This window comes from Triturus cristatus, chromosome 11 (assembly GCF_964204655.1).
Source record: "Triturus cristatus chromosome 11, aTriCri1.1, whole genome shotgun sequence".
Taxonomy (NCBI): Eukaryota; Metazoa; Chordata; class Amphibia; order Caudata; family Salamandridae; genus Triturus; species Triturus cristatus.
In genome coordinates this window covers 1,089,403,043-1,089,430,832 of record NC_140594.1, presented here as the reverse complement: position 1 = coordinate 1,089,430,832, position 27,790 = coordinate 1,089,403,043, and the positions used below count along the sequence as shown (strand labels likewise).

The 27,790-nt window shown below is 48.3% G+C and overlaps 1 protein-coding gene across 2 annotated transcripts in view; it reads left to right on the top strand.

Annotated features, from left to right (window-relative positions):
- Positions 1–4,287: 4,287 nt before the first annotated feature.
- The window catches only part of CLDN11 (claudin 11), a 92,677-nt gene continuing 69,174 nt past the window's right edge, over positions 4,288–27,790 (top strand). The window contains exons 1-2 of one of the 2 annotated variants that reach the window (XM_085635472.1): positions 4,288–5,465; positions 15,681–15,845. In XM_085635472.1, coding sequence (XP_085491598.1) covers positions 5,240–5,465; positions 15,681–15,845 — 391 coding nt within the window. In that variant the 5' untranslated portion in view covers positions 4,288–5,239. The remainder of the gene's footprint in view (positions 5,466–15,680; positions 15,846–27,790) is intronic. The other variant, XM_085635471.1, reaches the window with a different exon arrangement.

Here is a 27,790-nt window from a genome sequence, read left to right as displayed (position 1 = left end):
TGTCAGTGTGGTTGTTGTTTCTGCACTCCCCAGACTGAGGGAAGTTGTGGTGCAGCTGTGCTGCTGTGAGTGTGGTTGTTGTTTCTGCACTCCCCAGACTGAGGGAAGTTGTGGTGCAGCTGTGCTGCTGTCAGTGTGGTTGTTGTTTCTGCACTCCCCAGACTGAGGGAAGTTGCGGTGCAGCTGTGATGCTGTGAGTGTGGTTGTTGTTTCTGCACTCCCCAGGCTAAGGGAAGTTGCGGTGCAGCTGTGCTACTGTCAGTGTGGTTGTTGTTTCTGCACTCTTCAGACTCACGGAAGTTGCGGTGCAGCTGTGATGCTGTGAGTGTGGTTGTTGTTTCTGCACTCCCCAGGCTAAGTGAAGTTGTGGTGCAGCTGTGCTGCTGTGAGTGTGGTTGTTGTTTCTGCACTCCCCAGGCTAAGTGAAGTTGCGGTGCAGCTGTGCTGCTGTGAGTGTGGTTGTTGTTTCTGCACTCCCCAGACTGAGGGAAGTTGTGGTGCAGCTGTGCTGCTGTCAGTGTGGTTGTTGTTTCTGCACTCTTCAGACTCACGGACGTTGCGGTGCAGCTGTGATGCTGTGAGTGTGGTTGTTTTTTCTGCACTCCCCAGGCTAAGGGAAGTTGCAGTGCAGCTGTGCTGCTGTCAGTGTCGTTGTTGTTTCTGCACTCCCCAGACTCAGGGAAGTTGCGGTGCAGCTGTGATGCTGTGAGTGTGGTTGTACTGAGGCTGTGAGTGTGGTTGTTGTTTCTGCACTCCCCAGACTCAGGGAAGTTGCGGTGCAGCTGTGATGCTGTGAGTGTGGTTGTTGTTTCTGCACTCCCCAGACTGAGGGAAGTTGTGGTGCAGCTGTGCTGCTGTCAGTGTGGTTGTTGTTTCTACACTCCCCAGACACAGTGAAGTCCCGTTGCAGCTGTGCTGCTGTGAGTGTGGTTGTTGTTTCTGCACTCCCCAGACTGAGGGAAGTTGTGGTGCAGCTGTGCTGCTGTCAGTGTGGTTGTTGTTTCTGCACTCCCCAGACTCAGTGAAGTCCCGTTGCAGCTGTGCTGCTGTGAGTGTGGTTGTTGTTTCTGCACTCCCCAGACTGAGGGAAGTTGTGGTGCAGCTGTGCTGCTGTCAGTGTGGTTGTTGTTTCTGCACTCCCCAGACTGAGGGAAGTTGTGGTGCAGCTGTGCTGCTGTCAGTGTGGTTGTTGTTTCTGCACTCCCCAGACTGAGGGAAGTTGTGGTGCAGCTGTGCTGCTGTCAGTGTGGTTGTTGTTTCTGCACTCCCCAGACTGAGGGAAGTTGTGGTGCAGCTGTGCTGCTGTCAGTGTGGTTGTTGTTTCTGCACTCCCCAGACTGAGGGAAGTTGCGGTGCAGCTGTGCTGCTGTGAGTGTGGTTGTTGTTTCTGCACTCCCCAGACTGAGGGAAGTTGTGGTGCAGCTGTGCTGCTGTGAGTGTGGTTGTTGTTTCTGCACTCCCCAGACTCAGTGAAGTCCCGTTGCAGCTGTGCTGCTGTCAGTGTCGTTGTTGTTTCTGCACTCCCCAGACTCAGGGAAGTTGCGGTGCAGCTGTGATGCTGTGAGTGTGGTTGTACTGAGGCTGTGAGTGTGGTTGTTGTTTCTGCACTCCCCAGACTCAGGGAAGTTGCGGTGCAGCTGTGATGCTGTGAGTGTGGTTGTTGTTTCTGCACTCCCCAGACTGAGGGAAGTTGTGGTGCAGCTGTGCTGCTGTCAGTGTGGTTGTTGTTTCTGCACTCCCCAGACTGAGGGAAGTTGTGGTGCAGCTGTGCTGCTGTCAGTGTGGTTGTTGTTTCTGCACTCCCCAGACTGAGGGAAGTTGTGGTGCAGCTGTGCTGCTGTGAGTGTGGTTGTTGTTTCTGCACTCCCCAGACTGAGGGAAGTTGTGGTGCAGCTGTGCTGCTGTCAGTGTGGTTGTTGTTTCTGCACTCCCCAGACTGAGGGAAGTTGCGGTGCAGCTGTGATGCTGTGAGTGTGGTTGTTGTTTCTGCACTCCCCAGGCTAAGGGAAGTTGCGGTGCAGCTGTGCTACTGTCAGTGTGGTTGTTGTTTCTGCACTCTTCAGACTCATGGAAGTTGCGGTGCAGCTGTGATGCTGTGAGTGTGGTTGTTGTTTCTGCACTCCCCAGGCTAAGTGAAGTTGTGGTGCAGCTGTGCTGCTGTGAGTGTGGTTGTTGTTTCTGCACTCCCCAGACTCACGGAAGTTGAGGTGCAGCTGTGCTGCTGTCAGTGTGGTTGTTGTTTCTGCACTCCCCAGACTCACGGAAGTTGCGGTGCAGCTGTGATGCTGTGAGTGTGGTTGTTGTTTCTGCACTCCCCAGACTCACGGAAGTTGCGGTGCAGCTGTGATGCTGTGAGAATGGCTGTTGTTTCTGCACTCTTCAGACTCTGTGATGTTGGACTGTTGCAATGCTGCTGTGCATGGTGCCTCGCAGACAGCACAGCACTCCAAGGACATGGTGAAGTTGTATTGTGTGTGTGTGTGTGTGTGTGCTGTCATCTGACTACCGCTGAAGCAGAGAAATCGCACTCGGTGGCTCCTCTGGAAAAGATGTTCATGAGTGCGACACAACGGGGCTCTGACAAAACCGGTGGGTCCACCTATAATATGAAATTGTGAAAGGTGTGCGTGTAGATATACACACTTTAAAGTTAGTGAGGAGAAAGGGTATCAGGCCTGAAAAGGGGGAAGTATTTGGACTTCTTAAATATTCTCACTGAACAGCGAAGACAAAGGCTGCTCGGTTCTTTTCTTTCCTCCACTGTGCCTCAGAAAGCTAGCAAAGTGAGTCACCAACCCGGACATATCAGCGTTGCCTGACTCTAACAAGTGAGATTCCTGGCGTGGCTACCTCGGACCTTCATCCTCCCAAAGTTGATAAGCTGTGTACTGTCGGATCCTATGGCAGTACAGTTATTTACCGCGTGTGGTAAAACGGCGTCATCAGGCGCTGTATCGTAAACTATGATGTCCCCAGCCTCCTCCTCTCAGACCTTCCTCTTATTTCCTTAAGAAGTTACTACGTCCATCATTCGTCTGGCTCTCCTTCCTTCCACATACTAAGCATGCCTCATTGTTTATTAGCCCTTAGCTAGTCCCTCTACCAGCTTCCTTTTTCCATCACGGGATTCCATACGACTTCCAAACTTTCCTGACTTTTCTTCCTGTCAACTTTTTTCTCTCTTTTCGTCTTCTTCTTTGTCCCTTTCCTCCCTTTTGCTTCAACAATGCCAGAAAATGAACGGCCGATTGGTGTCCCTTCCTGTGATGTCACTTCCTGTGATGTTACTGCTTATGAAAATTAACGGTCCCTCACGTGTTCCTATTCTGACCGTCCTTGCCCCCACAAATTCTAGAACCGGACACTTGTGGCCATTCTCGTCTGGACTCTTCCACTCAGTTGTTTGTTTGCCTTCCTTTTCCTTCCCTGGGGTCTACTTTCCCCCGTTTCTGAATCTCCCGCCCTTTTCTCTACTCAGACAATCTCTCACATTAATCTTCTTTGCTGAAAGTACCCCTGCTCTGAAAGAAAAAGTGATGCAGACCTCCAGGGCGCTGTTGTCTATTTGTCGATCCCCACTCCATAAACTGTCTCCCGAGACCCTCCTGGGAGTCTGTGTCTCTCGCCTCAGTTTTCCTTCAGCAACCTGCCAGGGAATAATTTCCCGCCATTATTAACCAAACTGAGGAGACGGACAGACGCTGATGGCCCTCAGCAAAACGTGGTGAAGGGCCCCTAAGCCACAACTCCTCCTCGCAGATGTTCATAGGGTGTATGCTGAGTAGGGGTCCCTGTAGTGTGCGGGCCCCACTGCCCGGCGGGGGCCTCAGCTAGGCCTCGGCGCAGAAGGAATGCACCGGGCGCACTGCCCCCACGAGGCCCTCCCAGGTCAAGCAATGCTGTCGTATTGCTGATTGCGTTTGGTGGACGCAGTATCGTTGTAGTGCTGTGAGTGCGGTTCATGACCTCTTCAAAGCACTCCGCAGAAATTTGACTTTGGAGCTTTGTTTTGATTTTGGGAGTACGGGGGTGTTGTCTGTACTGCACTCTGTCGACCCGGCTAAGCTGCAGCGCCGTCCTGCTGTGGATTGCCCCTCATTTGTTGCACCTCTGACTTGTCCCATCCGCAGGTCACACATGGAGTGCTGCAAGGAGCCGGGCTCTGACCGTAGAAGCTGCTGCACATACTGGCTAGTTGATACCCTCACTCCCCCTGCCTTCTCCTCATTGGTCGGCAGCACTTTTGGAAGGCCCCGCCTGGAGTAGAGGCGTGCCTGGCTCTCCTCTCCATCCTGTCCCGACGTGAGAGTGTCCAGAGAAGTCGCTGCATCTCCCGCGGAGAGGACCGACGTCTGCTGCTTTCACTGGGAACAGAGAGTGCGTGGACCTTTCATACCAGAAGACCTGGTTACCGCCCGGGGGGCCCATTCTCTGCGCAGCCCCAGCCAGGCCAGGGGACCGAGGCAGAGAGAGAACTCCCCCACAGACTGCTCTAGGGCCCTGGTGCAGAGACTCGCACTGCCCTCTGTTTTACTGCCCTTAGCGCCAGGTGCAGAGACTCGCACTTCTCCCTGCTGTACTGCCCATCGCGCCAGGTGCAGAGACTGGCACTGCCCCCTGCTGTACTGCCCTTAGCGCCAGGTGCAGAGACTCGCACTGCCCCCTGCTGTACTGCCCTTAGCGCCAGGTGCAAAGACAGAGCTGCTCTTTGTTGAACTGCACAGCTCAAACCTACCCTAGGGCCCTGGTGCAGAGTCTGGCACTGCCTTGTGTTGTACTGCACATCCCCAGCCTGACCCCGGTACAGTGGTGTATAGACTCGTACTGCCCTCTGTTGTACTGTCCAGACCCAGCCTTTACTATTCGCTTTAGGGTGCCCCGAGGCCCTGGTGCAGAGACTCGCCCTGCCCCGTGCCCCCTGCTGGGCTGCCAGCTCCAGTCTTGTACTGCAAGCTTCAGCGTGGCCTGAGGCCCTGGTGCAGAGACTCGCACTGCCTTCTGTTGTACTGTCCAGATCCAGCCTTTTACTGTAAGCTTTAGGGTGCCCTGAGGCCCTGGAGCAGAGACTCGCACTGCCCTCTGTTGTACTGTCCAGATCCAGACTTGTACTGCAAGCTTCAGGTGCCGGGGGCCCTGGTGCAGAGACTCACCCTGCCCTTTGCTGCAATACACAGCTCCTGTCGTCCTTTTGGTAGGGACCCGCTGCCCTGCCCTCTCTGACCCCACCGCCCCTCCTGACATGGCGTCCTCGAGCCTGCAGTGTATCGCCTTCTTCTCGAGTGTCATCGGCTGGATCGGGGTCGTGGTCGCCACCGCCACCAACGACTGGATCGTGACGTGTAATTACAGCATCACCACCTGCCGGAAGCTGGACGAGGTGGGCTCCAGGGGGCTGTGGGCGGACTGCGTCATCACCATCGGACTGTACCACTGCAAACCGCTGGCGGACATCCTGCTGCTGCCAGGTAAGATCCAAGCTTCGAGGTCAGAGGTTATGGTCCCCTTCTGACCCTATTACCCGCACAGACCCCCTGCTACAGGGCCACATCTCTGCCAGGGCAGAGTGAGAGGTATACCCCTGCAGACTCCACCATCCACAGACCCCCTGCTGCAGGGCCAGAGCTCTGCCAGGGCAGAGTGAGAGATATACCCTTGCAGACTCTACCATCCACAGACCCCCCTGCCGCAGGGTCAGATCTCTGCCAGGGCAGAGTGAGAGGTATACCCCTGCAGACTCTGCCATCCACAGACCCCCTGCTGCAGGGCCAGAGCTCTGCCAGGGCAGAGTGAGAGATATACCCCTGCAGACTCTACCATCCACAGACCCCTGCTGCAGGGTCAGAGCTCTGCCAGGGCAGAGTGAGAGGTATAGCCCTGCAGACTCTACCATCCACAGACCCCTGCTGCAGGGTCAGATCTCTGCCAGGGCAGAGTGAGAGGTATAGCCCTGCAGACTCTATCATCCACAGACCCCCTGCTGCAGGGCCAGAGCTCTGCCAGGCAGAGTGAGAGGTATACCCCTGCAGACCCTGCTATCCACAGACCCCCTACTGCAGGGTATGTTCTCTGCCAGGGCAGTGTGATCGATATACCCCATGCAGACCCTTTCACCCACAGACCCCCTGCTGCTAGAACAGGTCTCGGTGGGGTTTAACTCGTGTTGGTGGCTGCAGGTGGGGCCCACCAGCACTCATTTTTTGGGGACCAGCGCTTACTTTTCCCCATCGGACTTTGACTCAGAACAAGAGAGAAAAAAAACTCACACGGGGTAAAGAAGGGGGAAGAAAAGACTGAACACCATGGGAATGCGAGAAAGCGGGAACCTGGAGGAGTGAGAGAACGGGGCAGGGAGTGAGTGCCTGGTGTTGGGTTAAAGGGGCCTGAGGTGGAATGAAGGCGACGCAGCCTCTTCAGGGCCACATTCAAGAGATCTGAGCAAAGCTGTGGGTCCCAGGACTTAATTTTTACCCATTAAGGACTACCAGGGCAGTGTGAGCGATATGTCCCTCCAGTTCCGAACATCCAGAGACCCCCTGCCACTGGGATAGCTCGAGCCAGGTCAGGGTGAGAGATGTGTGTCCTACGGACTCCATCCACAGACCTCCTGCGGCTGGGACAGGTCTCTGCCAGGGGAGGGTGAGAGGGATACCCCTGCAGACCCTACCATCCACAGACCTCCTGCGGCCGAGACAGGCCTCTGCCAGGGGAGGGTGAGAGACGTGCCTCTGCCCACCCTCTTGGACAGGCCCCCTTCGGCTTGGATACTTAATTGCCAGAGCAGTGTCAGACATACGACCCTCTGCCAACTCTACCCCCCACGGACCCCCTGACAGAAGGGCAGATATCAGCCGGGGTAGTGAGAGAAAGATGCCCCCGACCCGCTCCGTATACTCGGCCCCCGCTCCTGGGGCGGGTCCCTTCCCGGCTGTGTGAGAGATACAGCCCTCTGCGCAGCCTGTCACCCACAGACCCCCTGGTGGAAGGACATATCTCTCTCAGGCCTCTGTCAGATCGGCGCCTCCTGCCCCCGCTGTGAGGCATGACCCGTGCTCTTGAGCAGACATCTGCCGGGGATGGCACAGAGCTGCCCCTTCCCAGGGCGTTACATGCAGCAGCTGCCGAGAGGGACTCTGTCAAAGAACCCCTCATGCCAAGGCGCACAGCGCCCAGTCCAGTGTGAGCGCTTTCTCACCATACACAGTCTGTTACAGATAGTTCCGAAAGCTGTAACAAATGCCTGCCAGGGCAGAATGAGAGGTGCCCCCCTGCTGACTGGTACACACACATGTACACACACACACACATACACACTCACACAACCTATGCAGTATGAGAGTGGCCCCCCTGCTGACTGGTAGACACATGTACACACACAACTGTGCGCGTGTACACACACTCAGCCTATGCAGTATGAGATCGGTGCCCCCTGCTGACTGGCACACATTAACACCCACACACACTGACACTCACAAACACCTGTGCACAACACACACACACAAACACTCAACCTCCATGCAGTATAAATATTATTCCCCCCTGCTGACTGGTACACACATACACACACACATACGCACCAGTGCGCACAAACAGACACACACACACATACATACACTCAGCCTATGCAATATGAGATCAGTGCCCCCTGCTGACTGTCACACATGCACACCCACACACACACACTCACACTCACAAACACCCGTACACAACCCACACACAGTATGAAAGTGGTGCCCCCTGCTGACTGGTACACACATGCACACACACACATACACACCCGCGCATGCAAACACACACACATGCATACACACACTGAGTCTATGCAGTATGAGATCGGTGCACCCTGCTGACTGGCACACATGCACACACACACACACCCACACACACTCAACCTCCATGCACTATGAAATTGGTGCCCCCCTGCTGACAGGTACACACATGCACACACACACATACACACACACGCATGCAAACACACACACACATGCAAACACACTGAGCCTATACAGTATGAGATCGGTGCCCCCTGCTGACTGGCACACATGCACACCCACACACACCCACACACACTCACACTCACAAACACCCATACACAACACACACACTCAACCTCCATGCAGTAGGAAAGTGGTGCCCCCCTGCTGACTGGTACACACATGCACACACACATACGCACCAATGTGTGCAAACACACACACCCGCATACACACACTAAACCTAGGTAGTATGAGATTGGTGCCCCCTGCTGACTGGCACACATGCACACCCACACACACCCACACACACTCACAAACACCTGTACACAACACACACACACACTCAACCTCCATGCAGTATGAAAGTGGTTCCCCCCTGCTGTCTGGTACACACATGCACACACACACATACACACCAGTGCGCGCAAACACACACACACACATATACACACTCAGCCTATGCAGTATGAGATCAGTGCCCCCTGCTGACTGGCACACATGCACACCCACACACACCCACACACACTCACACTCACAAACACCTGTACACAACCCACACACACATTCAACCTCCATGCAGTATGAAAGTTATTCCCCCCTGCTGACTGGTACACACACACACATACGCACCAGTGCGCACAAACAGACACACACACGCATACACACACTCCGCCTATGCAGTATGAGATCAGTGCCCCCTGCTGATTGGCACACATGCACACCCACACACACCCACACACACTCACACACTCACACTCACAAACACCCGTACACAACACACACACACACTCAACCTCCATGCAGTATGAAAGTGGTGCCCCCTGCTGACTGGTACACACATGCACACATACACACCCACGCATGCAAACACACACGCACATGCATACACACACTGAGCCTATGCAGTATGAGATCGGTGCACCCTGCTGACTGGCACAGATGCACACACATACACACCCACACACACTCAACCTCCATGCAGTATGAAAGTGGTGCCCCCCTACTGACAGGTACACACATGCACACACACACATACACACCCGCACACGCAAACACACACACACATGCAAACACACACTCGGCCTATACAGTATGAGATCGGTGCCCCCTGCTGACTGGCACACATGCACACCTACACACACCCACACACACTCACACTCACAAACACCCATACACAACACACACACTCAACCTCCATGCAGTAGGAAAGTGGTGCCCCCCTGCTGACTGGTACACACATGCACACACACACATACGCACCAGTGCGTGCAAACACACTCACCCACATACACACACTAAGCCTAGGTAGTATGAGATTGGTGCCCCCTGCTGACAGGCACACATGCACACCCCCGCACACTCACAAACACCTGTACACAACACACACACACACACAACCTCCATGCAGTATGAAAGTGGTGCCCCCCTGCTGTCTGGTACACACATGCACACACACACATACACACGCATATACACACTCAGCCTATGCAGTATGAGATCGGTGCACCCTGCTGACAAGCAAACATGCACACACATACACACCCACACACGCCCACACTCACAAACACCCGTACACAACACAACACACTCACACTCACACACACACACACACACACTCAACCTCCATGCAGTATGAAAGTGGTGCCCCATGCAGACTGGTACACATGTGCACACATACGCACTAGTGCATGCAAACACGCTCACACACGCATGCACACACTCAGCCTATGCAGTGTGAGATCGGTGCCCCCTGCTGACTGGCAAACATGCACACACACCCACATACACTCACACACACCCGTACACAGCACACTCACACACACACACTCAACCTCCATGCAGTATGAAAGTGGTGCCCCCTGCTGACTGGTACACACATGCACACACACACATACGCACCAGTGTGTGCAAACACACACACGCATACACACACTCAGCCTATGCAGCATGAGATCAGTGCCTCCTGCTGACTGGCAAACATGCACACCCACACACACTCACACTCACAAACGCCGTACACAACACACTCACACACACACACACACTCAACCTCCATGCAGTATGAAAGTGGTGCCCCCTGCTGACTGGTATATACATGCACACACACAAATACGCACCATTGCGAACAAACACACACACACATGCATACACACACTCAGCCTATGCAGTATGAGATCGGTGCCCCCTGCTGACTGGCAAACATGCACACACATACACACCCACCCACACACACACTCACACTCACAAACACCCATACACAACACGCTCACACACCCTCAACCTCCATTCATTATGAAAGTGGTGCCCCCCTGCTGACTGGTACACACATGCACACACACACATACACACCCGCACATGCAAACACACACACACACACACACTGAGCCCATGCAGTATGAGATCGGTGCCCCCTGATGACTGGCAAACACGCACACCTACACACACACACACTCACTCAACCTATGCAATATGAGGGTGGTGTCCCACCTGCTGACCGGGGCACACATTTACACACAGACACACACAAACACACTCACAAATACACATCCAAACCCACACCGTATGCGACTTGCGCTCCCTGCTGACCCCATCCCACGCAGACCTTAGAGTAGCAGAGACAGATCTGTGCCGGGACGGAGTGTGGGCTGTGTACTTTGTCCACCCTTCCCTTCATCTCCCACTGCTGATGGGGCAGATTATGGGTCGAACTGGGCTATAGGGTAATCAGGCAGTGCCAGAAGGGCTAGTCTGACAGGCCAGTGGGTTGACTAGTTTTGTGGCTGTTTGTGGACCTGTTTGATGGTGGTCTGGTGTTTTTAACTGTTGTTTTTTCTGATATTATCACAAGCATTGTCTGTAGGAAGTAGAAATCCACACAGGCGCCCACGACTTGCAAACACCTGTACAGCGTGTACTTACGAAGCTCAAAATTGCTCGATTTGCAGCATACGGGACACTTTTTTAGCTATCTGGGGCTGTTTTACATAAAGTGCGCAGGGGGTGCAACAGGCATTTGTGCCCGCTTTGCGCACCCCGGGGCACTTTGGTATTACAGAGAAGCCTCAGACGCTTGTGCGGCCCCTTCTGTAATACCGATACCGCTGGCGCACATAAAGCGCCAGCACTATCTGCAGGGGGTGTTCCCTCATTCGCATAAGGGCAGGCCCCATGCAAATGAGGGAATCCCTTTGCCTCTGTGCCCAGCTGTATAACCCATGCAGGCGCAGAGGCAAAGAAGCCCTCAGAAGGCACACAGACAGAGCGCAACCTAAAAGGTGGCGCACTGTGGTGGCACACTGTCAGTGCGCCTCCTGAGAGCAGCACTCTGCAGTGGGTCCCATGGGCCCCCAGACATCCCTTGCAGGAGGGTGCAGTCACTGACTGCCCCCGCCTGCAAGGGGATCTCTATTCCCCTTTGAAAGTGCAGGCGGGTTGCTGCCTGCACAGTGGAATACAGAGCGGGTGTAAAGCAGCTGCTCTGTATTTCACGTTCATGCGCTGCCCCCAGGGCAGCACAAGTTTGCAGCTTCCCTGGGGGCAGCACATTCCCCATAACGCGGCGCTCTTTCTTTCAATGCGCCAGGCGCATCGTTTTAAAGGTGCGCCCGGCTCAATGAAGGAAAGTGCACCAGATGTGTAATGCGGCCCCTTATTCGCTAATGGGACTACTTTTATTTTGGCCCCTGGGCTATTTTGTGTCCCAGTGTGACCCTTGGCACCTTACTACTATGGCAGTGCAAGCCCTGTGCACCCTTCCAGGCTGATGGCACAGACACTGCGCTGCTGCTCGACAGAACACGTGAAGTCAGCGCGTGAGCTGTGCAGCCGCTCCAACCTATTGCCCACAGACCATTTCCGTACATGAATCTCTGCTAGGAAAATACAAGAGCCGTGATCCCTTGTCCATTCTTTCACGCACTGTGCTCTGCTACTGCTGGGGCAGATGTCTGCAAAGACGAAGTGGAGTTTGGACACCCACTGCAAGTGCAGCTAGAATCCCTTCTACTGGAAAGTATATGCCCTAGCGCAGTGTGAGATGTGTGCCTTCCCAGGGCTGTATTACAGAAGTGCCCCGGGGCGCAACGGGCATTTGCGCTCGCTTTGCACACCCACGGGGCTCTTTGGTATTAAATAAGGGGCCGCAGACGCTTGGGCGTCCCCTTCTGAAATACTGAATACGCTGGTGCATATACTCCACCAGCGCTTCAAGAAGGCGCTCCCTCATTTGCTTGGGGACGTGGCCCGATGCAAATGAGGGAATCCCTTTGCATTTGTGCTGCGAAGTACATGGGCGCAGAGGCAACGTACCTTTCAGGAGGCGCACTGACAGTGCGCCACCTAAGGTGTGGCACTGATAGTGCGCCCCCTGATGGCAGCCCTCTGGCGGGGTTCCCATGGCCCCCCCAGATATCCCCTTCAAAATGACAGACATGTTGTCGCCTGCACTCTGAAAACCCGGAGCAGCTTCAAAGCAGCTGCTCCATTTTTCACATGTATGTGCTGCCCTCAGGGCACTGCGAGTTCACCGCTGCCCTGGGTGCAACGCATTCACCATATTGTGGCGCATTTTCCTGGATTACGCTGATGCACCTTTTGAAAGGTGCGCCCAGCGAAATCCAGAAAAATGCACTACATCCTTAACAGAAGACTCCCATCCCATCTCTGCCTGCTCGGCCTTTATATAACTTCATTTGTATTTGATTTACACAGTTCAAACCTAGCTGTAAAGCAACAGGGCACACAGGAGGTGATTATGACAATATAAGGGAAGTAAAGAAAGGGGCTTGCTCTCTCTTCCGGATTACCAAATTGGCAAAGTAGGCACCGGCCTATGGGCCCCCCTCCTTTTAGGGGCCCAGCGACAACGGATCAAAATAATATTGATTTGATCTTGAAAGTAAATTACAATCAAGCTTTCTTAAATATTGTTTTCAAAAGTTAGAAAAAAATGAATCAACTCAAAGAAACATAAACTTTACATTAAAGACTTTTTAGAGAAAATACTGTATTAATGTAATGTACCCATTAACAACTTAAATTACTTAAACCAGAGACATCAGGTTCACATAACAGTTTGTCTCTTAAAAGCTCATCCTCTGCCAGCTGACAGTTTGTAAAAAAACATCCGGTGCATTGGGTATTAGTAGATAATTTGCAAGGGGGGTCCAGAAATTTTGACTGCCTAGGGACCAGTGGCGTAGCAAGGGGAGTTTGGGGGTGATCCGCCTTGGGCGGCACGAGTTTCGGGGCGGCAATCACCAGCACCTTCCCCCCTTCAATGCAGCCGCCGCTAAGCCACTGCCTCCATGGGGTTTAATCCAGCACTGCTTGCTCTCCGCAGTCTGGAAGAGGGCCCCCATTCGGGTGCATTATCACAAACTTGACCTAGACTACAGATGTCCCACAATCCTGTGCAATTGTGAGCTTCATTGTTCAAGACAGTGAGGTATTCCCCCCTCCACCTCCATTTGTAATAATAGAGGGCTGTCCATGCCTGTGTAACTTGCATGCCTTGTAATTCTATGCCTTCTGAAAATTGCTCCACTGCCCTTTAGGGCAATGGACTTCAAACTTCATAATGCAAAATAAAAACACTTCGGACCCTTAGGATGACAAGCATGTTTTCTCATAATTATGCAAACATTGTTAAAATACTGAAAGGAAGTGAAATAGTAGTATAGGGCTAGAGGGCACACCCTCCAATGAACAGGCAAAACTGATTTGCACTAGTGCTTTTCAATTTTTTCACACAAAATGTGTGTATGGTAAAACATACCAATCAAACTTTGCAGTTATGTTCAGTTTTTCCTTTAAAAATGCAACCAAATACTTGACTGCTAGACGGGCTAATGACAGGCAGGTCTCCCTAAAAGTGTCCACAGTGTAGCCCACCATCAGAAACGGAGGGGAGTTATTTGCATGCAGCTGGTACTCTCCCCTTCAAAATAAAGAAGTACAGGTACTCAGTTCCTGAGAGCACCTGCCCATTTAAAGCACTGCTTTACCATCTCAGTTCTGGCTGCCCTTTTCTCTTTTCTAGGTTTCTTTAGGTTTACTGTTGATAATACAGACTGACCATACCTTCATTGCACCTGAGGCTTATCTTAATTCGATTTATAGTAGATGCAGGATTTTCGTTTATTTATTTGAATAAATTGCTCTATTATCACTCCCTAGCACATCCATGTCGTCTGAAAGTTGGGGGAAGAGGGGCACAACGTTGTATGCTCTGTTAGGTTATTTTGACATCAGGGTGTGGATACATATAATTTGGACAAATCTTCCAATGCCTTGATCCGATGGGGTATCTGACCCAAAATTAGAGCATTGATTTTGCTATGGCCTAGTTGAGCTAGGAGGCAATTCTGTTGCCACAACCAGAGGATTCCTCACCCCTGCCATGAAGGATGTGGAAAACCATCTTGATTTAGAGTTTCCACCACTACAGTTGAGCTGAGGCAACACCAGGAGCAGATCTATCACCAAAATGAATGATTTTGCAGGTAGACTTAACGAGTGACTGTCAATTGAATTTTTTTCAATGTTATCTGCTGCAGAATTGAAATTCTGTTGTGCAACCACTGCAGAAGTATCTACAGTGCAACAACAGTGCATTGTAAGTACTCACATCCACCAGCCGTTAGATATGCTCAGGGCTTGCCCACCACATGAGGGAGCCCATACCTACTTTTTATATCCTTTTACTCCATATTTTAAAAAGGTTTTTTAAGATATAATGGAGGATTCTCCTATGTAGACAGAGCAGATTTACCACCACACTCTTTGATGTACTGGTCTTGCCAAGACTATATTGCCAGCAATCCAAACTTGTCTAAATCAGCAGATTTACACAAGCCGCACCACAAAAAAAATGCAAAAAGCACCTTTAACCTGTGCAAACTAAGGTTTGTGAAATGTCCATCCCTCTCTGTGCGGAGCTTGTTTCAAGCAGTTTCCTTCTTTTTGTTTGTTCAAAAGCTGTTGTCACGTGTCTGTCAAACTGAATGATCTATGCACAGATTCTGGCACTGTGTAATACAAAAGGCTCACCCACGCTTTCACATGGATCAGTCTCTCCTTGTTCCTTATTTTTCCCCAGGTGTTCCTGGTGGAAGTTACTTTGTTTCTACTTACATTGGTCTCCTTGGCTGACTCATTGTATCCACAGTGAATACATCTTTGTAAAATGACCTGACTGGGAATGTTGTAATTTCTTCCTGTGGGAGTGGAAGGCCACTCTTGGATGTTTTTTCCTGCTGGGAAACACACTCAGGAAGCAAATAGTGGCAGGCTTCCGCTGTAAACAGCCGCAGAGTGAGAAAGGGAGCCCTGTTGGTATTGTCCGTCATCGCCGTGTCTTTGAGCAGCCACCTCTTCCTGGAATCCAGGGCCTGGTAGCATTGTCCTACCTTTGTTTTGCTGTTATCACTCATAATGCTGCATGTGGAGACAATGGCCTCTTTCGCATTCCTGCTGCTGGTGTCATTTTCGTGCTTGGGACTGTTATGAACAGATAAGTGTCTCTGGGAGATGTTGCTGGTAGAATGGCTTCTTGTTGATCTCTTTGATGGGATGATTAAAAGCTTCTTGCACAGGAAGCTGAGTTGCAGGAGCAGCTGGGCGCGCATGGGACAGGATAGGGATGTTGCGCGTGACTGCTAATCTTGCTGTGTTGGTCTAATTTCTGCTTCCTGTCGTCCTTGACAGCCTACATCCAGGCCTCCAGAGCCCTGATGATCACAGCCTCCATCCTGGGCCTGCCTGCTGTCCTGCTGCTGCTCTCCTCCCTGCCCTGCATCCGGATGGGCCACGACCCGGGTGCGGCCAAGTACAAGCGCTTCCAGGTCGGAGGGATCCTCGTCATGATCCTAGGTAAGGCAGGCAACACACCGACAGCATCTGATGGTAGGGTAGGAACAAGGAATGTTGTGGAAATTGATACAGGATCCCAGTGGTACACCCAGGAGCAGACAAGTATAAGAGCTTCCAGGTCAGAGGCATCCTTGTCAGGACAAGCTAAGGCCAGCAACACACCCACAGCATCTGATGATAGGTTAGCAAACAGGAATGTTGTGCAAATAAATACAGGATCCCAGCAGTAAACCTCCCTCTTTTGATAGATTACAATGCAATCCAGGAAAGTCTAAGATCATTTCCAAGTATACTTCCCAACTCACAGGAACCCAGGAGACAAATTGTGGTTGTTTTTGCAAAAGAATGTGTGTTGGGGAATTGTGTTGCTCTATGTTATGTCATATTAATTTGATTTTATGCAGTAATTGTCTCACATTGCTATGTCCTCGACAGGCTGCGATTTCTCTGGAGGTTGTTATAACTCTTGACCTTAAGGATACCTACAGAATGTCACTTGGATGCAGTGTCCATGCCTTCTTATGCCCAGATCTATATCTCCAACTTTCTGTGTTGCCCCATCTTGGTTTCTCCAGGGGACTTGTTTGACTCCCCTGTCTGTCCATGTCTATTTTGTTATGTTACTTGGTACTTGTATTGCATGCCTCTTCAGTGTGGCCCTTGGTAGGATAAGCCATTGCGGATTCCTGCAGGGCCCAGACTGATTAGCGGGGTGCTGTCTCTCAGTCCATTGCCAGTGTTTGTGTGTAACTATTCTGCGTCAGTGCCTTTCTGTCCAAGAATTGGTGTTAGTGTCTCCCTGTTCTGGGTTTGGTGTCTCCCTCACTCAATGCAGGCTGTCCTTGCCCCAGGGTAACCGCATATGTCTCCTAATGTCAGTGAATGTGGCTATTTATACCAGTGTGTTAATGAATGTTTCCTTGTCTGTGTCACTAATTGTGTCTCTTCCTGCCAGTGAACATGACTAAGTGTGTCATTGAATGTGAGAGAGGTGTGGTGCAGCAGCCACTGCAGCTGACTTCGGAGCACAGGGTTCACGGTTCGATCCCTGGCTCCGGCGGCAGCTCAGCTCAGCACTATGTGACTCTGGGCAATAGCTCACTTAATTTCCACGATGGCCCCCAGCGCCTTGAGACCCGTAAGGGTGAGTAGTTTGCGCTTTACAAATACAGATTCTTTTGGTTCTAGACAAGACACTCAAGACCCGTGGCGCACAATTCCATCATGTCTGCCGAAAAATGAATGTGACTTTAGTATGTAGTTAAATGAGTGCTCTTTTGCACATTGCTCACATATTACGGGGTGTATTTACAAAGGCATTGTTCCACAGTAGCATTACTTTTTACAACTTTCCAGTGGTGCAGTGCCCTGCTCTATATTTACAATGCGGCGCTAAGTCACTTTTCGTAGCTTAACTCCGCATTGCGTAAATATTATACCTTTTCAGACAGTTTTCTGCAACAGTGCTGCATGCAATGGGTGTTGCTGTGGGCGTTCCACTGCAACTCCTATTACATGTTGACGGTGCCCCAGATTTACAAGGATCATTGAAAAGTAGGCGCTATAGGGATGCAACAACGTGAAATACTTTTATTTCTCCTCGTTTTTTCCTCTTTTTATGTGTTCTGCGTTCTGCAGCACACATAGAAGGAGCAAATTGACTTTAAAAATTGTTTATGTGCAAGAAGGTGTCTCTTCCTGCACACAAAAAATCATCCCTGCAACGCAGGCACTCTTGCACCGTGGCGCTGTGTTGGCGCTAGGCAGCTTTTTTAGCACCGGTGCAAGGGACAACACAGGGGTGTGCCGAATTCTTGTGAATACGGCGCATCCCTGCCTTTTTTAAATGACGATGCTCTGCTAAATTGCTTGCAGCGCTGCGTCATTTCTTTGTAAATATGACCCCTCTTCTCCAATATCCCTACGAAGTTTGAGAACATTCCATTCTCCTTGTCAGTTTCCACCCTGTAAAGAGAGTTGCTCCAGCCCTTTGTTGGGATAGATCTCCAGCAATATTTAGTGTAGGGAAAGGTCAGCGAGGAGATTGAGAATAGCAACAAATTTTCAAGCTTGTAGATGTTCCGAGACTCTTAAGGTAACTTTGCTTTGATCAGTCCACTCCTCATCCCATGTCTGAGTTTTACTACTGCCAACCTCTACAGATTCATGGTATATAATGACAGAGTAGTTAAACAGTTTACTCGTCCGGTATTCTTGGAGGATACCAGACATGCTTAATATGAAAATTTCACAAATGGTTTTGCGAAGAAGGACCCCAGTTTTTGGAGTATAGCACTATCAAACTTACTATAAGAGGGCAGGGGGTGGGCTGCTGTATAATTACAAGGTAGAATAAAGACATTTCAGATAGGCTCCAATTTTGACTCCAGAGAAGTAATGGTCCCATAGCAGGTGTCTAACTTCCCTTGATTCTGTTTACCATTCAAGACCCATTGAACTTTACTTAATGCCACTACAAGAGGTAAAATGGCTTTCTGTAGGTCACCAGCCAGAAATAAGAGTGTTAGTCATTACTGCTCACTCTTTCGTGGTTGTGTAGATGTTCCACATTATTAGAGCACATATTTTGTATTCATTTATAACAGCACAATATGTCTATCACATTTATCTTATGTGTGGGCCCTTACTCACGCTGTCCACAATAGACAAATTACCTGTAAAATGACCCTGTGTCACAATGGAAACCATCAGTGAGGGATACCAAATCAGGGGAAGGATACTGGAACAGAGAGACAAAGACATAGCTACAAGGTCCCTGGAAAAGATAGATGTGGTCACTACAATTAGGAGTCACACATGCTACTACATGGGGCTATTTACTTGGATGTGATCACAGACATGGTGACAGGCAGTGGGACAGGGAGACACAGCCCCTGGGACAGTGAATAACATGCAAAGAGACAGAGGGACACAGGTACAGGAGAAATGAACAATATATCACAGAGACTTGAACAAAGAGAGAGATATCCTGGGCTAGGGAGCTGTGGGACAGTACACTCCACATAGATACACAGGGAGCCATGGGCAGGGTAGAAGGGAACTGTAGAAACTACAGCAGAGCGAGGTACACTGGGACAGGGTATCACAGACACACAGGGCCTGATTATGAGTCTGGCAGCCCGCAAACCACCACACTTACAGTGGCACAGCAGTGGCAGTTCAGCCACTACCACGCGGGTGGTCCGACCGCTCCATTACGAGATAGGCAGTTGCACAGACATTGCAATGCCGCAACCGTCAGAGATCCCTGGCGGTAGCGGGCAGTCTTGAGGGTGCAATATGTTTGACGGGACCGTCTTGGGTAGGCAAGAAAGGGGGCCCTACAGAGCACCATGTGCCTCCTCCACTTGGGGATGCATACGGGGGGCACATGTTGTGCCCCTCTGTGTGTATGCACCCCAGTTACTGCATGCCATGGACTTTTTTAAAGGCACAGCTGCAGGATCGCCACACTACCCAGCCACCAGACTACTTTTCAGTCGTAATCTGGCAGATGGGCAGCGGTGAGTTGTGGGTTTAGACTAGAAAACTCAAACCCTGAGACCGGGAGACATGGTCAAAGGACGAGAGAGAGACAGACTTACAGATGCCCGTTGGGACAAGGAGATACTGGCAATGAGACTTGGATACATGGACAAAGGCAAATGAGCAGAGTGCATGGGAAATACCAAAGAAACACTGAGACTCAAAGAAAGCACTCAGCAAGTTAACCCAGACAGCCATTATCACTGCCATTATCACTGAGAAGCCAATCCATTGGCAGTCATTGTTAAATACATATACAAACTCATATGGCATTACTTGATGCAGGAGAGGCAGTGACATTGTTGCTTTAAAAAATCCCTTTGGGGGCTCCAGATGTTGGATTTTGTCCTTCTGGGAAGCAGTGTACTCACTACTTTTGTAAAGTAAAGGAAATACGGTTTTACAAAGGCTATGATGGTGTTATGAGTACATTTCTGTAATAGTTAATCAGTTCCAACAAACAAGCAAAGCGACACACATTCTGTGGGACACTTGACTGAGGCCTCCGGACTATCTCAATAGTTGTGTATGGTGGTGGTATGATCTGATGTCGATTTTACCAGGGAACCTATAATAAGGGTTATATTAGACATTACAACAGAAAACAGAATCTGGCAGGGCAAATGAGAATTGAAAACTGTGGAATTTACCACAGTGCACATTTGGCTACCTAATGGGACATCACCACACTATGGTGCACTCAAGTGCTTGACCTTAGTGTGGTGATGAAATCTGGGGATGAGGATTTGGTCCCTTCCACTTAATCAATGAACTAGGGCTACCTAGCAACAATAGTCCCTAGCAAAAGAAGTGGAACTAGAGCATGAATCTTGCTTGCTCGCTCTCCACTGTACCAATGAACCACATGGCATCCCTACAACTATGTTGTTTTAACTAAAATGGGTGTGTGATGTACAACTGTATCAAAGGGATGCCGAACCTTCATCCACCGCTTGTGGCATCTCTCATCATCTGGTCCTCTTCCGTGTGGAAGTCGACATCCACATCATGGAATCTGGTGATGCATTGGAGTAGCTCAAAAGATAGACAGGGTGTGGGAGGACAAAAAGAATATATTAATGACAAAGACCTCTTTAACTAACCATTCTTCTCCCCCCTAGGCCTGTTCTTCTCACTCCCTAGTGGATGTAGAAGGAATTACTAACCTACTACTGACCACAATCCATCTGTAAAGAACCCTAGAAGCTAACATTTGCTGTGGGTAGGTTATTTAAACTTTATTCTTCACTCCCTTCCACAGACACAAATCAGGGCCATTAAAGTCATGTTCACAGTGGCAATCAAGTGTGCCAACATGTCCCTGCCTGTTAATTGTGTCCAAGTTCACACACATTTATTAGGGCTAATTAAGGATCAAGTATCAGATAGTTACTATCCATAAACGTGTTAGGTAACAGTGGAGTACCATTATGCATTGGATATATACTTGATTATGTAATGTAGGCCATGCCAGACAGTTGGAGGACCACATGGGTCTCAATCCAAAATATTATCAAAGAGACGCAAAGCAACTTCAGTTATATTCCTACAGTTGAGCACTTTGGTAGTTGCCCACCATCAATAAGTGTCCAGTGGATTGCACAATTTCAGAGGGTCAGCCAATGAGGACGTGGGCGCGAATCCCTCTTGAAAGCCTTCGTTATACTACTCTTCCCAGAAACCTTCATGAAGCAGCAGAGTGGAAGAAGGAGTGGGGAATGGGGTTGTTCTCTGTGGAGAACTCTCCTCCCTCATCTTGCAAACTCAATTTAAAACTAAAGTAAATATTCACAGACAGTTATGGTTAGCCCTAAAGGCAGGCACACTGGTAATCTTCGTAAATCTTTGTAATCTAACTCAGTAGTTTTAATGCTTACAAAGGTGCCACCAGCAATGACTTCACATTAAATTTACATTCTCAAGCCTTACATCAGTTTGCCCCTGCAGGTTGGGAGACAACTCCCCAGTGTGCCCCTATTCCTCTCCAGAGAAGGTGAACTGGGTCAGATCCTTGAAACTACATGTAGGAGGAATTAGTGGACTTTCTATCCATTCTCAGTGCATAGCATTGCTGTCCCTTGGAGGCACCAGACCTGCAGGTTTAGGGGCCTAGGGATTAACTCTGCCAAAAAGAAAAATATAGGGGATCACCTAAGAACAAATGGATAGCAGCAAGCAGAACACAGCCGCTTCTTTGGTCCCGAATGTTTGTCGCTACAAAGAGAGTATGGATATCACAGATACTTATGTTCCATATAAGTATACTAGTAACATTGCAAGCATAAACCCCGATGTAGCTTAAATTGACTCTACTTTAGTGAAATAAAAGAGCAAGGTTGGCCCTCAACGCATTGGCCAAGAGTCATTGTTGAGTCAAAAATAGAGCCACAGCAAGACTTTCAAAAAGTTGAGCTTACCATATTTCTACTCTAAAACTATCAACACTTCCTGGATGTAGTTTCTCTTCTGCTTTTATTAGAGTTTACAATTGTTCAGCTTTAATAGAAAGGGCATCACTTCTGGTAGTAGTCACCAAAATCTAGAAGGCCTCTGCTATTATATGGAGTTAAAATGCCTCTTTTCCACCACAGATAATCTATCTCTCTTATGACATTCTTCAATATAACACTAGGGTGTTACCTATTTTTCTAAAATTCGCCATCATCACTTGTGCTTTATCTTGACATGTTCTCGCTGTGATTGCACTCTGTGTTATCTGAGAAATTGCAACATGGACAAGTTTATTTGTAAAAATAATTGCATGAAAGATTCTGTGACCTAAGAAAACATTCCTATCAGTGCTTACCCTAATGGCATGCACCCATTCTTATAGGTGATAAACAAGCAGAGGAAATGGAAATGTTCAGTTCTCATCATAACATTTAACCCTTCTTAGTAGAATGTTTTAAGCACTCCCATTGTTGGTGGATCAAGCAAGTAGGGATAAAGGTTCTAAAGAGATTTGTCGTTGTAGAGTGTGCAGTTTGGAAAATCACAGGTTTTGCGTCCGCACAACATAGAGACCTAATATATAAAAAGTAATTTGGTAATGCAGGTCAGCTATTCCTTTCATGCCTTCTACCTTGCAAACAGAGCAATTCTGTAGGATTTTCAAATGAAATCTTGCCTCATTGATATTAATCAGGCAACATTCTGCGAGGCCCAATGAATGCTAATTTTGTGCTGCAAAGGATTTGTCAAAGCGCAAAATGTAAGTCGAGTCTCACAGTACTCCACGTGGGTAAAGGTACATTGCGCCCATAGAGATGCGCGAAGGATCCAAAAACGTATTCAATTAAAAATCACTTCTGAACTGAATATTTATTTTTCTCACCACGGCAGTAAATATGGATTCGTTTTCTAAACAATTTTTAAGTACATGAAATACAAATATGAAAGTTACTCACATGTGCATGGCTTACGTATGTCGCTCAAATTACAGGCGCCTAGTCACAGAGGTAAATTTACAGGTGTAGATTTCCTCACATGTAATATTACTCTACACCTAAAAATAACTTTGCTACTTTTTGCTATTCACATTTTCCAAATGTAAAGTTACTAAGTTGAACTAAATATTATTATGATAACACTAAAAATGCAATAGCTCATTGATTTATTAATGTAAACATTTAATATGCAATTAAATCAATCAAATATATTAATTTAATTTAAACATTTTATTATTTAAAATAATAAAAACAACTTCATTAGCATATATTATTATTATTTAGTACATTTTATTAAACATTAACTGTAAATAATTAGTTTTTAAATCAAAAGCTTTATTTAATACTTTTTGGGGAAAAATTAAATACTATTTTATTTAATGTAAAAATAATTGTAAATTCAATGTACCTTTCTAACACATAAAGCAATGTGTGTGTGTGTGTGTGTAATTTAAAATTAAAAATAAAATTATATATATATATAATATTATTTCCTATGGATTGTTATTTTAACTCCATACCTCCATTATTGTCTATAGAAGTGTGTTCCAGTACGTGAGTAGCAATGTGTACTGCTGGACTTACTCTGACGCTTGGCTGAAAGTTATTAACATACTGTTTTGAGTCCTTTTTGGCTCTAGTGACTTTGGAAGTACAGTTTGTGAAGAACAATGGACTTACTCTTTTGTGGGTGGGTGTTTGTATTTACCCATATCTCTCTATTCCCTCCCATTTAGCAATACATATTTACCATTTTCTAGCCACTGCCCCGGGTTCTCCCACATTCTCTAAGAAAATGTATACCTATGTGTGTTTGTAGATCGTGACACACATAAAAGATAAAAGAGGCGAAGTCAGAGGTCTCCATCCTTAGGCTTGTGAATAATATTTTGTAATAAGTGAGTGGTACTGTTGTAGCACTTCTAAACATACTACAAAGTGCAATTTGTGACTAGGCCCCATCATTTTTATCCTAAGTTGCATTTGTAGGTTTTTCCAGCTGTGCGTGCAAGAGAGGTCATCAAGGAAATCCCTTGTAAATTGGTTGAATACCCACTCAGGCGTATGAAGTGGTTATTGGAAACCATTTACAAATACCTTTCTCACATCTATGAGCACAGGCAATTTACACTTCTTGTTGTTTGTGTTGGCCTGCGTGATTGTCTTTATATCAGCAAGTGAGTGAGTGTGTGCTTCCAATTGAGACCACACAGATGATTTAAAGGAGGGTGGTCTTGTGAATTCTGTCAAAATACAATCAGATTCCTGCCCACTCTCCATGCTATCCTGCTGCTCATTTAGAAGGTAGATGGCAGCAGAATTCCTCTTGTCATCCCCTATCCTTAGTACATTATTTAGTGTGATTTTGTCAACATATATAAGGTAACACCTTATTCTCTCCTGTGGACCTTTAGGATTGTACCACCAGCTTGTACTGTACCCCCATCTTTATCGGGCAAACCATTGTCCCTGGCTGCATTGAGCCCTTTGCTGCCACAAGTTTTAGCCTCACCTTTCCACTTCCTCAAGCCCACTCTGCATTAATCTCTGTATTATCAGTTTGTGGGCATACACTACCAGCAGCCCCTCAGCAGTATTACTTATAAACCCATTTCAGAGTACAGGACAGGGAAGGTGCATCGGTGTCATCCCAGATGTCACCTGGTTTTCCTTCATTTGAACAGCATTTATTAGAAAGCGGCACCACCTCCAATAATAGGTACTCTTTTCTCAATCCAGTTTTTCAATCTGATTCTCAACAAAAGATCTTCAAAAGATTAAAAAGAGATCTTGTTTGCAATTGATCTGGAAAGTACATCATCAGCTGACTGAGTGTGTGCAAGTTTGCGTGGAAGTCACCCTGATGGGAGGATGTTAAGTAATCTTTCAACTTTGTGTTTGAGCTTTCTGTTCATAATATCAGGTAACAAAACAAGAAATGAATTCTCTATAAATGGAGAGGAATTCAGCCCAGTACTTCTCACTCCCCAGGATTACCTGATATCATAGACATTGGGAAATTAAGGGGCGATGCAGTGGAATTACATCTGATTGGGGAATTGCTTACTGCCCGTTTTGCGCACTGGTATGTAGGGCAGAAATGAAGGACCGCCACTTCTGTCTATCTTGGGCAAGTGTCTGTACAATGCCAAGCTGTGGTTCAGGATCTTCAATTCTGTTTCCACAGTTCACCTCCAGGCACTATATCACAGACACAGGGCATTTTGCTTATTTGTGCCGGGAGCACCTTTTAATCCACTGCCCCAGGACAGCCGAGATCTTGCACTGCCCGGGGGACAGTGCATTTATGTGAAAAACGTAGCGGTTGCTTTGAAGCTGCTCCATGTTTCACAGTGCAGCATGAACCACTTGCACCTTGCAGGGGGATTAAAGATCCCTTTGCAGGTGGGTGTAGTGAGTGACTGCACCCTCCTGCAAGGGGATGTCTGCGGGGTCCATTGGACCCCCTTTCCAACTTCAGAGAGATATCATGAGGGTGCCCACTGAGTGGTGCATCTCCTGACAGCTTCTTTGCCTGTGCACCCTCATCTATAATAAGGTATGGGCACAGAGGCAAAGAGATTACCTCATTTGTATGAGGCCCTGCCCCCATGCAAATGAGGGCAGGCCCTCTGATGATAGCGCTGGCTCTCTATATGCGTCAGCGCTGTTGGTATAACAGAAGGATGCACACGTATTTGTGGCATCTTCTGTAATAACAAAGATACCCGGGGGTGCATTAAGCAGACGCAAATGCCTGTTGCACCCCGGGGCACTTCCGTAATATAGATACAGGTGCGTTTGGACCTGCATCCCTTGCACTTGCCTTCTGGGGTCCAGTGGAGAGATGATCTTGTGATGGTGTCTTGTTCTCATCTGATGGTGTGTCCTATACATCTCAAACGTTTTCACTTTATGATGGTGTCCATACTCCTGTGCTTGTATCTGGTGAGCAGTTCCTTGTTAGAGATGGTACTCAACCAGAAAATGCATGAGATTCTTCTCAGGTTACTGGTGTGGAAGGCTGACACTTTGGCGACGCTGCTTTTTGTCATCCAGCAGCATTTTGATTCATATAAAAGGGTGGAAAGAATGCCGCTCTGGTAAAGCTTCAGATGGATGTTGGTACTGTACTGAGATGGCCTCCAAACATTGTTCAGCATCTTGAAGGCATTTCTGACCAGACTTGTTCAGTCTGCTCTTGGTGTCCCTTTCTGCCTCCCTATCATGTCGGATAGTACTGCCTATGTAGGTGAACTCATCAATCATGGCTAGGTCCTCTCCATCCGCTTCGATTGGCGATGGGGTCAGGATGTTGAGTGTCATGACATCTGATTTCTTCACTTGCTGTGCATAGATGTTGAGATGAGACATCTTTTCCTGCATATGTGGGAGAGCAAGGCTAGGTCATCTGCATAGTAAAGGTTCTCTAGTGTGGAGAATAAGGTCCATCTGATGCTTCTGGCTTGGTCTGCTGTAGTGTGTTGCATCACCCAGTTGATGACTAGGCTGAAGAGGAACGATGACATCATGCATCCTTGTTTCACACTGGTCTTGAATTCAAAGATATAATCACTATCTTCAACCTTGCAGGTAAAATTATTATAGAGGGTCTGGTTTTGAGGAGACGAAGCACGAGCCTCTGGTCCTCCAGGTTGGGAGTTGGGCACATGTCTAACAACCTTGTCCTATAAAAAGTATTTATTATGGAAACAACAGCAAGAACCACTACATTTTCTGGGCAGGAGTGACTTTCACAGCCTCTGCATGAGACTTGGAGGAGTTACTGTAGTCAAATCTGCAAGGAAACTACTGACAGGATGATGTAAGTTCTGAGTGTCAAGTGAGGCCAGAATCATATTCTGGAATGCACAGACTATGTATGACACAGGAAAGCTCGCTCAGGTAACGTCTGGAATGAGTCACTGCAACCTACACATACGGAGGGTCAGTAAAAGTAGGTGGACGTGATGTGGCAGAATGAAAACCATCATAGAAGAGATGGTACTAAACTTGGGAAGGGACAAAGGACAACATCATGACGGAGTAGCCATCTTCCTGAGCAAAGGGGCAGATAAATGCCTAATTGAGTAGAAGCCAGTCTACAACAGAGTGTTGACAGCCAGGTTAAAAACCAGACTCATATACGTCACCATTATCCAATTCTGTGCTCCCACAAATGATGAAGAGAAGCCAGACAAGGACATATTCTACCAACAGATAGAAGCTGAGCTTCACAGGGAAAGGAAGGTTGTGGAACAATGTACAACAATGGAGAAAGACTTGGAATGTTGCTCCACAGGTAATCCGGTCATGGACGACACTCTTTTCCCCACCATGATATCCACAAACTAACTGGGTGCTCACCCAGTGGCAGAGATAGAAACCAAATTTACATTCCCAAGCCTTACATCAGTTTGCCCCTGCAGGTTGGGAGACAACTCCCCAGTGTGCCCCTATTCCTCTCCAGAGAAGGTGAACTGGGTCAGATCCTTGAAACTACATGTAGGAGGAATTAGTGGACTTTCTATCCATTCTCAGTGCATAGCATTGCTGTCCCTTGGAGGCACCAGACCTGCAGGTTTAGGGGCCTAGGGATTAACTCTGCCAAAAAGAAAAATATAGGGGAACACCTAAGAACAAATGGATAGCAGCAAGCAGAACACAGCCGCTTCTTTGGTACTGAATGTTTGTCGCTACAAAGAGAGTATGGATATCACAGATACTTATGATCCATATAAGTACACTAGTAACATTGCGAGCCTAACCCTCGATGTAGCTTACATTGACTCTACTGTAGTGAAATAAAAGAGCAAGGTTGGCCCTCAACGCATTGGCCAAGAGTCACTGTTGAGTCAAAAATAGAGTCACCGCAAGACTTTCAAAAAGTTGAGCTTACCATATTTCTACTCTGAAAGTATCAACACTTCCTGGATGTAGTTTCTCTTCTCC